This window comes from Seriola dumerili, unplaced genomic scaffold (assembly GCF_002260705.1).
Source record: "Seriola dumerili isolate Sdu_G_001 unplaced genomic scaffold, Sdu_1.0 BDQW01000089.1, whole genome shotgun sequence".
NCBI classification, from domain to species: domain Eukaryota; kingdom Metazoa; phylum Chordata; class Actinopteri; order Carangiformes; family Carangidae; genus Seriola; species Seriola dumerili.
Window position 1 is genome coordinate 525,637 of NW_019174344.1, and position 11,297 is coordinate 536,933.

At 38.7% G+C, this 11,297-nt stretch overlaps 1 protein-coding gene across 1 annotated transcript; it reads right to left on the reverse strand.

Moving 5' to 3' along the window:
• Window positions 1–1,716: 1,716 nt before the first annotated feature.
• On the reverse strand, window positions 1,717–7,157 carry LOC111222078 (epidermal growth factor receptor kinase substrate 8-like protein 3). Its single transcript, XM_022745641.1, has 18 exons — window positions 7,097–7,157; window positions 6,942–7,006; window positions 6,681–6,839; window positions 6,318–6,467; window positions 6,152–6,216; window positions 5,943–6,070; window positions 5,643–5,824; window positions 5,318–5,423; window positions 5,164–5,237; window positions 4,979–5,053; window positions 4,314–4,459; window positions 4,010–4,154; window positions 3,821–3,864; window positions 3,642–3,738; window positions 3,416–3,520; window positions 2,896–2,981; window positions 1,882–2,014; window positions 1,717–1,769 (listed from the first exon to the last, which is right to left on the reverse strand). The coding sequence occupies exons 1-18, from the start codon at window positions 7,155–7,157 to the stop codon at window positions 1,758–1,760; spliced, it is 1,833 nt and encodes a 610-aa protein (XP_022601362.1). The 3' UTR covers window positions 1,717–1,757.
• Window positions 7,158–11,297: the final 4,140 nt, after the last annotated feature.

Below are 11,297 nucleotides of genomic sequence, written 5' to 3' on the forward strand. Positions count from 1 at the left end.
AAACCTTATTCTACATCAATGCAGTTGACTTTTTCATTTTTTTGTTGAATGCAAACAGTCATTTCAACCATGTCTGTGTGAGAACTTCAGTCCTTTTCACTTGGGCTGAACTACTGACGGACTGTGAGCTACACTGACTTGTCCTGATACATCAGTCCACGGGCTGAAGCACACAGTATATTAAGTATATTTCTCCATTCACTAGCTGCAATGTTTAACAACCACCTCGTTGACTACTTTATAACATTTTGTAAGGTAATTATGGAAATAGATTTTCGATGACAGTTTTCCCTGTTGTGATATTTTATCTCTAAAAGACAAATAGGATCTGACCCGAACCTTTTCCGTCCATTCAGCTTCACAACTGGTTGTTCACTGTATCTATGTCGACTTCATGGTTGTCTTTTACAGTCACCACAGAGCTACTCATCTGTGCACTCACAGCATAGTGCACCCTACCTCACAAATACTAATCTCTGATAATGATAATTGATAATTACATCTCTGTGTTTTCCTCAGCAACAGCATAGCTGACTCTAATCATTATTTTCGGTACTGACTAATCCACTGATTATTTTCTCGATAAATCGCTTGGTGTATAAAATTAGAAAATGGTGGAAAATGCCTGTTATAACTCCCAGTGCTGCGAGGTGATGTAATCAGATTGTTCTCTCCAACCAAGAGTCCAAACACCTGGTGTACCATGGTAGAAAACAAAGATACAACAACAAATCTTTACGTTTGAGAAGCTTGAACCTGTGAATTCTTGAAAAATTATGTAAAAAGATCAAGAAATCATCACAATTGTTGCTGATTATTTTTCTGTCAATTAGCTAATTGATTTATCTCAGTAAATAATGGCACAGGAGAAGCGATTCCCAAGAGAAAAGAAGAGTAGAAACCATTTAAAGATACTGTAGAGTTCTCTGAGCAGTTTGTTTGGATGCCAACACAAAAACACACCAGTTATTCAAATATAATATTCACAGATTAATAGTCTACTATCTATATGAATATGTTCTGTTGTTAAGACATTCAGCTTGATTTATTTGTGTTCTAATGTCACAGTGTATTAATTACAAATATTCTGATGCTCACACTCACAAGTTATGTTTGTGTTCAGCTGATATTTTTTCTAGTATCTTTGTTTTTACACAGTCTTGTCACTTTTTTTGACATGGGATTTTTTTATTTTTAATTTTTAATTTTGCCTATATTTTGTGTCCATTGATCTGTAGCCATATTATTGTCTGAAATGGATTGCCAGTGTTTTACAGATTCAAATGCTTCTGATAAAGTTCATGTGTAATGTCTGAACAATGAAATAAAGCATGTTTATTTACAGATTACATAATGACCACATACATTAGGCTCCTGGTTTTGTTATTTCCAGAATTCACATTGTTACACAACATTAGCATAGTACTACTGACTATGTTGTCTGCTGTACTTTCATTTACACTTGATTCTACACATTGATTTTATTGCATGTTGACATATCTGAATGATACCACACAACTTTACTAATGTATATTTCAAAGTGATATATAGGTTTTTGATATAGTATGTAGTATATTTCTTGTAAATGTGGCTAAAGGTTTCAGAGGATACTATATATTTTCTTATATCAAACACACTATAAACCTAATCTGATTTTTATTCTGTCATATTAGCTGAAGGCTTACAGTATCTAACCACTGGTGACCTGTTTTGGTCCATGATTCCTCCTCCTTCGATCCTCATCTCGATGGTCTCACTTAATTGGCAGCCTGCAGTGTTGAAACACCAAACAAACAGAGATATAAATCATAATATGAATAATAATAAATCTTAAGACTGACGGCACAGACAAATGACACTGCACTGTGTTCTGTAACTTACAGCCAAGGCAGACTTGACTGCTTGTAACTGGAAGAAGACTCGTCCTCCTTCTTCAGGACACACCGTCTTCAGTTCCTCTCTGGTCATCCCCAGGAGAGTAGAGCCGCTCAGCACGCCCAGGCAGCGTACAGTGCTGCAAGAGATAAATAAGTAATACTGATCTCTCAATACTGGGGTTCATTTTAAGGTGGAATAGTGTTACTTAACCAAACTGTAATGTGTTGGTTGAGTGCGGGTTTTTTTAAATTTTACCACTGAAGTTCATTTTGAAAACACATTAAAAAAAAAAAAAAAGCATTGAAAGGCATTGAAGAGGATCTCCGGCAGGTTTCTATTGCACCTCCATAAAGTTGGAAAGCTCACAGAGGTCCAGATATCCTGGCTCTCAGTCCTGAGTATGTGTCAAGCTCCAAAAACACTGGATCCTACATTTCCCATAATGCAACACAATAGCATGTTTCATTAGACTGTCCCTGGCCCGAAATGCCCACCTCTTTCAAACCTCACACCTCCAGTTTGTAACACTTTTAAAAGTTTAGTCTGAAGCCCGAGCCAAGTTTAGAACATTATAAAAAACATACAACAGTTTTTACTGGCTGTGTAACACTCCCTGCGATAAGTGAACTGCTCTCCGTGTGTCAGACCAGTGGAGTGCACCAATACAGTGCAAAAACACAAGAAACAACTGCTACACAACACTTAGACTTTGTGGTGTTGTTCAGGGGACTGACACCCTAAAGCAGGGCTTTTTATATATTACATTTCTTACAATCTTGTTTCAGTCTGAATGCCTCTGTTCATCCGAGGGAGTGAGGAGAAACAGAAACATACTGTTAGTGGAAATGACATCATCGTGCATTTTTATAAAGCAGCTGATCAGATTATTTTCAAAATTCAGTCATAGATGTATATGCATCTTTATAGGCTGATCGAAGTCATAACTATAACAGATAACAATTGCACTCTGCTATTCATCTTATTCATTAATATTAAATTTAATAACTGTGTACCTACATTTTACTAAAGTCTTTGTCTTCCAGCCAGGCTCTCACTTCTGCAGGCTTGGACTTCTTCGTTAGGACAGGAGACCCTTGATGTCGCTGAGAAAATGGTATGATAATGATAACAAGAGTTTTATTATTATTATTATTAATAAGCCTTAGTATACAATGTTACAGTGCTGTCTTTTGGTTTGCAAAATGATTTAGTTTAATTAAAGCTTCCAAACATACTGAGTGAGTCAAATTTTACATTACATAATCACTCTGGTCATATCAGCAGGCAGTTTTGCTTTTTTTTTTTTTTTTTTTGCTGCAGCTGTGACTCTAATTTTACTGTGACTTCCACTCTAATTTACTCAGGTAAATGTCAGCCAAAAGGTCAAATCACTGAAAAGTGACACATAATCACACAAAAGCATACTGTGTAAGAAGTAACTGCTCCTTTTACAGAAGTGCAGTTTTAATGGGGCAATTTGAGAAAGAGTCTATTCTAAGTCTACACATCCTTTTCATTCTTGCTTTGTGGTACGTACCTCCTCAGGTTGTTCGTCATGAGCCTCCAGGACATTATTGGGTACGAAGCCCTCCTCCCCCGTGCTGTTCCTCACTTTCCACCACTGCTTCGCTGTGTCTAGCAGCTGTAGATGGATAAAGCACAGACTAGTCACGGTATAGAGGAATTATGGGACTTTCTAACTGGATGCTACTCGTTATAAAAAAGAACAGAAAGAGTAGTTGGGTCATGTCACTAAAACTCACCTCGACTATTTCTCCTTTTCTGACGGTGAGCTCTCTGTGGTTTCTTGAAATGAAGTCATACATAACACACATGCGACGTGGTTCTGACTCACCTGAGCTGAAAAAACGCATCAAAAACTTAGAACCTTTAGGTTTATGTTCCCATTATGCTTAATTATACTTTGTATGCTTGTGCATACCGTGCTTTTTGTGGACGATGTGGTGGTGTCCACTTGGCTGAAGTCTACACAGAAACAGTAAATGGTATTGTTATGTTGTTTTTATACTAACTTCAGCTTGAATTAAGATCCTGTGGAGAGTCATGGTGCTCACAGACTACCTGTCCGTCTGTACTGGTGTCATACTGAATGTTTGAAGTGAATATTTACCTGGCCGTGTGAAGGTTGTGGAGTCTCCTGTCTGCTCACAGGTTCACTGAGTGCAGTTGCTGCAGTTACCTCAGGCGGCTGCCAGCCGTCAGAGAACTCCAGAGTGTATGTTGGGATGTCCTCGTCATCCTCCGGCCATTTGGTACTGGTAATATTGTCAAAATCACATCTGATTATCATCCTGGAGCTTTACTACATACGCACAGCAGTCTGACTTATAAAAAAAAATATGCAAATGTAAAAATCAAGCAGAGGTATAATCAGAGTTTGCACATAGTAAAAGCAATAACTTATTATGTGCCACCTGGGGATGTTCCAGGCGTCTCCGAGAGACTGCCACAGCCGGTCCTCCTCTGAGGACGCCTCTTCACTCATGAGACGGATACACTGAGGCGTCAGCAATGGAGCCACAATGCTGGGTGGCAGATGCTCAGGACAGTGAGTTATGACCTGGTGAGTAAAAATGATTATCAGTCTTCTAACAACAGTAAGTGCAGTGTTGACTCTGCTGTAGCTGTGTGCAATCCCAGTAAGAGGAAGGTGCAAGGCTGAATATTTAGTGTAATATGAGCAGCAAGGGAAAAGTAAGCACACTGGATTACAGCTCCAACAACACAGACATTATGGTCAACTAATTAAGCATGAGCCAAGATATCCTCATAAACAGCTGATTTTACAACAAATATATAATCTATTAATCGAATCTATTAATTATAAAGAAAAATAAAGTAAAATAAAAAATAGAATGAAATGGCACTAATTCAACAATCAAAAGGTAAATATATGTAGGAGTACAAAATATAGCTATAAGAATGAGCTAAATCACACATGAAAACCTGAACTCAAACAGAGCAATGCTTTCTTTCAACCTGACAGTAATATGAAGATTCATAATGATGGGTGTGATGGCGTGTGCCATTATGTGTGCTCCAAGTTACTTATTCAAATTTAAGAGAAGCGCTGACTTACGAATGCTAATGTGGAGAAGAGGGAGTGAACAAATTCAGCAGCACTGGGATTATTAATCCTGCCATTGAGCTCGCCCTGTCACAACACACAGCAGCAACACTGTTACACAAGATGTTCATCAGAGTGAACAGGGACAACACATGCCATGATGATGACAGTATGTGAATGTGATTAAAGACACGTACCAGAAGGTTGAAACCACATTTGATTTTATGGAGACATCCTGCAAATTCTTCTGTAGGGGGCATGCCGTCCAGGACTATAAAAAAATGTATACATGATGAAGCATTTACAACAAAAAAGAGAATGCACCCAACACATATATCTGCCTCAAATTACCTTTTCCTTTCTTCTTCTTCTTCTTTTTCTTTGCATTTTTAGCTGCTACTGCAGCTACTTGTCCCATGAAGATTTCAATGTCAGTTAGAATATGATTCAAGATATCCTGTGAAGGAAGGAAGGAAGGAAGAAAGAAAGAAAGAAAGAAAGAAAGAAAGAAAGAAAGAAAGAAAGAAAGAAAGAAAGAAAGAAAGAAAGAAAGAAAATCATTTCCATATTCTTCTTCTCTTAAATGGTATTAAACATGTTTTCTTTACAAAAAGATCAGATCAAAGAAATACAACTGTCACGTTTCCTGTCTCGTGGGTACATGAAGGACACTAACCACACTCCTGTTCAGCTCTGTGTACTGTTGTGGAGGAGGCAAGTATTTTTCTTCAGTGCTGGGGGGCTGTGGTGATGGCACCTCCTCTCTAGAAGGTGAACCCCCCTGCTCCTCCTCATCCTCCTCCTCTTCCTCCTGAGGTACGAGCAGTTCAGGCTCATCGTCGCTCACGTCATCCTCTTCTGTAAAAAATAATGATAATAATAAAAAAAAAGAATGGTATGATTTGTGCTGATTTTGACTCCTTCATTAATAATCAGAGCAGCAGTTGTACAGTAACGTGTCCTGTTACAGCTTCACCATAGTCAGGAGACGTCCACAGGGGCACTGGGTGAAGTGCAGGGCTCTGCTCTTTGGGTTCAGGGGTTGTCGCAGCATTACGATGGTTTTTCAGTCCTTCATGAGCAGCTATAAGTCCCGCTCTGCTGCTTCAAAAGGTGTGAGAATCAGAAATCAGTAAAGCTTCCGGCATTCAGTTTGTGCTCGGTGACGTTACTGCAGCTTCTTACCTGAAGCTTGGATCCTCTCGCCTGCGTGACAGTGCTCGTGACAGATCCCTTTGAACGTAGTCAGCCTAGAAATAACAACAACAACAACAAAAAGAAAACCATTCACTCACTCATTTCTTTCCCTTATCAGTCATATTAACAGCCATTTCCATGGGTTTGTCCTCACCCTGACTTCCTCGCACTGGAACATGAAGACAGTGGTGGTCTTTTTTCTCCCGGGTTGTACTGACATAGTGAGCAGGGAGTTAAACACTCCGGTGTCCAGCACAGCCTTTAGCTCCAGGATGTCGCTGAGGGCCATGGACTCCAGCTCCTCCTGAAAAAAAGACACACCAGTATGATTTTTATTCAAACTTAAATATGGATTTTAATATTCTTTGTTATTCTTTTTTTTTTTTTGACAAACACGGAGTATGAGTGTCTGTCTAGCAAATTTTTCATACTCATTAAACCATTCAGTAACCTTCATTCCCTGTCAATGGAGGCAATCTATGAGAGACCACTCCCGTAGAGGTCTCATGCTGTTTACCTTGGTTTCGGTGTCTGTCAGCAGCAGGTTGACACCCCGCACCTCCAGCTGCATGTTCTGACCCCACACACGACCCATCCCGTCCAGCAGCTTCAGACGCTCCACACAGTCACCTACGTTTTTCAAATCCTTCCCATCCAGGTCACAAGTGAACAAGTGCTGTAACACAGTTGCATTTTAAAAAAAAAAACAATATTATACATGGCATGATTCAGAATGGGTCACATTTGTATGGATAAAGATGAGGGTACTTGTGATTACCTCCACTCTGTACTGAAATTTGTTCATCATCTTGTTTATAGACACTGCGTACTCCTGCCTTTGCACTGTCAACACATGAAGTGGAGCTCGGTATTATTCATGACATTAAACCCAGCAGGTGTAATCACATGTTAAGTACAGCAGTGCTGACTTACAGTAAACTGACTTTGCACTCAGCCTCGACAGACCTGAGACCTGTGATGACACCTCATCCATGGTGGAATAACCACTGTTGCAAAAGAAATTACAGTAATGATCATCTGCCGATGAATAAATATGTGAATGAAACAAACAATCAATCAATCCATGGATCAATCACATAAAACTGTGAGGTACATACTTTGACTGAATTGATCCTGCATAGCTGCTGGTTTCGTTGCCAAAGGGACTGTTACGCCCGAACATCCTCAGTGCTGAGCTGACACAGCTGCAGTATCACATATGACACGATAATATGTAATATCAGTGGGATAAGCTGAGTCAGCAACTTGCATCTGAAATAAATCTATGAATAATTAGTTTTATTATTTTGTATTGAAGGCTGCAAAGCTGACGTCACAAAACCTCAACCACAAAACCCTTTCTCAAAGTTATGGAGAAACACAACTTTTTACACGTTAGAAGTTCGAGTCTTTTTATTCTTCGTTATGTGATTTTTTTGTTGTTATTTCACACTTGCTTTGGCAATGGCTATTTCCACTTTGAATTGAAATGAATTGAATTGAATTGAATTAATTTGAACTGATTTAATTAATTAAGTGAGTGAACTAGATATTTTCACCTAGCAACACAGCTGATCATCGGAACAAGATCTTTATGGCAATGTTATAATATTTCAATGTAAAGTAAAGAATACAGAGCTATTTTAAAGAGAGGTTTGCTGACACCATTATATTAGAAAAGTGTGTGAAAATAGGCAAATGATGTGTGAGAATACAATACAATACAATAAGATGACGGAGTTCAAACACAAACACAGTATATAACTGGTAAAATTTTTTTGAATCCAACAGGTGTTTTGTCTTAGCATTAAAACTAAAAGATATTTTAGTATGAGGAATATGGGAAAAAAATGATGTTAATGTGGGTGTTGTTAAAATTGTCTTAAATGGCACCTTGACTCTGAGCTAGCCTTCAGTACAGATTACTTACACAAATAACAACATACAGTCTTCACTTTACTGTGGAGGTTGTCAGATGTTCTTACCTATGATGTCTGGCAGTTGAATGTTGCTGTTGCGTCCTGCTGTATTATTTATGCTTCAGTACAAATACAACTGACATTTTAATCCTGCACCTCGGTCAGCGACATTATACACCCAAGACTTCCTCATAAAGGAGAAGGACAAAGTCCACTGTCAGTAGCATAACGATCTGTGCAATACTGACCCGACTCAGTTGAGGGTGTGAGATCTTTGGTGCGGCATCCCATCTGAGCAAAGGTTACAAGATATGGAGGAAATCGCTTTACCCTGTAAAACCTTAAAGGTTTCCAGGGCTATAAAGGAGAGCTTATGTATCCTATCAGCATTTTATCACTTTTCCATTCATGACTATTAAACCACAATGTCCCAACTCTTTTTTTTTTTTTTTTTAAATTTTCCTCATGTACATAGTTAAGGCTTAAAAATATCCAAGTTCTACCACAGATTGCCAACAACATAATGAATTTTGTTTGTACTTGTTGTACTTTTATAATATGATTTTTTAAATATCTGCTAAAGTCAGGTTCATCTCTATTCCACACCCAGTTTTATCTGCTTTCAATTCCACATACACTCACTCAGCACTTTATTGGGAAAACTATAATAATACTGGGTGGGGCTTCCCAAAATAGCCTCATTTTTTCGTGGCATTGATTCAACAAGATGTTGGAAACATTTCTTTCACGACTTTAGCTTTGTGACGTGGTGCATTATCATTCTGGGAGTAACCATTAGAAGATGTTAGATTGTGGCCATAAAGGGAAGCACTTGGTGAGCAACAAAACTAAAACTGCTAAAGGCTGTGGCATTTAAACAATGATTGATTGGCATTAAAGAGCCAAAAGTGTGCCAGGTAAACATTCCCCACACTATTACACCGCCACCACCACGAGCCTGGACTGTTGACGCAAGGCAGCTTGGCTCCACGGATTCATATTGTTGAGGCCAAATGTTGCCCCAACCATCTGTGTGCCTCAGCAGAGATCCAGATTCATCAGACCACCTCTCTGAGTAAACTCTACAGACTGTCATGTGTGAAAATCCCAGGAGTTTCAGAAATAGTTCAATCGGCCTGTCTGCCACCAACAGTCGTAGCACAGTCACATTTTCAATCCATTCTGATGTTTGAACCTTAAATGAACCTCCTGACCTCTATCTGCATGAGTTTTTCCACTATCTTTATCTTTTAAATCTAAACTGAAAACATTCCTTTCTAGCCACGATTTCCAGTAGTCTGGTTTGCTGGTCTTAATTTAAGATTTTATTCTACTTTTATATGTCTTATTTTTATTGGGCTTTTTATTATTTTATAAATCACATTTTATTTCTACTTTTTTTGGGGCTTTTTGTGCCTTTAATGGACAGGACAGTAGAGAGACAGGAGATGGGGAGGCAGAGAGAGGGGGAATGACACACAGGAAGGGGCCGTCAAAGGCGAGAGTCGAACCGGGGGCCAGCTGCAGCGAGGACTGTAGCCTCTATATATGGGGCGCCTGCGTTACCCACTGCGCTACACAACGCCCCTATTTCTGCTTTTTAATAGTGTTATTTTACACAGCTTTTTTACTGATCGGTTGTTGGTCTTAATTATTTTTATTTATTTTATTTATTTTAATTCATACGTGTCATTTATGTGTTTTTAATTTGTGTCTAATGTTTTATCTGTAAACTATCCACATAGTTTTTGTGGTTGCAACTTCCTTGATAATTCATGCTTTGTGCAGCACATTGTGCTTCCACCTGGAATGAAATACATACATAAAGTTTTTCTTGCTTGCTTACCACACTGCCGTCACATGAATGGCTGATTGGATAACTGCATGAATACAAATAGTGTACAGGTGTTCCTGGTAAAATACTTGGTGAATGTATACTGCATAAACATGGGGTCTATACTGATGAAGCTAGAGAATATGAATAGAAATATGAAATCTCATCAGTGCTGCCAAGTTGTAGCTTCAGTATTTCCTCTATTGATCTTCGAATTCCTCAGAGACTGACACAGATACTCAGAGTATCGTTAAATAAGGGTCAGTCCACTTGGCTGCCGTGGCTCCACAATAAAACCAGCAGCCACTTAAGTTTTATGTCAAATCACATGGCCAAACATTAACCAAAGTGAATTCCTTAGTGATGTAATGAACACACAGATAACAACATGACCATATTCAGCTCATAAGGAAATTGAGAACTAACAGGGCTCACCTTATCATCATTGGATTTAAATACACTGTGGTGATGAGAGCTTTTTTTAGATTCACATCATCCATTAAAAGAAAACAACAGAAGCAATGGCCCAATAGCAACCCACACAAATTACAGCAATCCTGCCTGCCAAGTAATGGAAAGCACTAAATACATCAGTGACTGCAGCTACCGCAATTACAGTTTGTAGGTAGTTGTAATTTAATTAGTGAATATTTTAATGTTATGTTACCTCACACACCTATTCCACTACATTTTAGGGAGGGAGGGGAATACTGTACTTTTAAGTTGCTAAATATATTTGATTTGATAAGATTTTAATCTATAAGAACACACAATATGAAGGGTTGAAAGTATCTCCAGTGTTACCAGCCAAAAGATTCAAATTCAGTTTACAAAGCTGCTAACACAACTGAGCACTTCTACTTTTGATACTTTAAGAAAATTTTGTAAGTAATTATTTCCTCTTACTGAATGAACACTTTGAATGCTGGACTTTGTGGTGTTGTGCTGCGTTTACCTTAGGATTTACTGTAGCTAACATATCTGCCAGTGTTAAGTATAAAGAGTATTTACGATACTCAAAGAACTGATCAATCGGTATGAAATCATAACTTCAGTAAATATATGATTTCAATTTTCATTTTCATGTCTGTTTGATAAACTCTGGAGTCAGGGAGCTGCTGCAGGCACGTAGTGTTTAGCATTTATTGTCAGAAGGCTGGAAAATCACATGAATGCAACTAACAAACAACGCTGACTTTGGAGCTTCAGGGCCTGGATCTCTCCTGGACTGCACATCGCACTGATCATAGGCCTGGTGCTGTTCAACAAAACCACTAGAGGTCAGCCATGTCGCATTGGCACATTCAGAAAAAGCAGAGCTGCAGTCAATTCGATAATCTGTCACCTTGCAGCACCCGCAGAGCTGGAGCACAGCTGCTGA

Coding starts and splice junctions, on each gene's coding strand:
- LOC111222078 (XM_022745641.1), bottom strand. CDS start 7,157: ATGGATGAGGTGTCATCACAGGTCTCAGGTCTGTCGAGGCTGAGTGCA. Junction 5,424..5,642: donor CAGAGCTGAACAGGAGTGTG/GTTAGTGTCCTT, acceptor CTTCCTTCACAG/GATATCTTGAATCATATTCT. Junction 2,982..3,415: donor ATGACGAACAACCTGAGGAG/GTACGTACCACA, acceptor CCATTTTCTCAG/CGACATCAAGGGTCTCCTGT.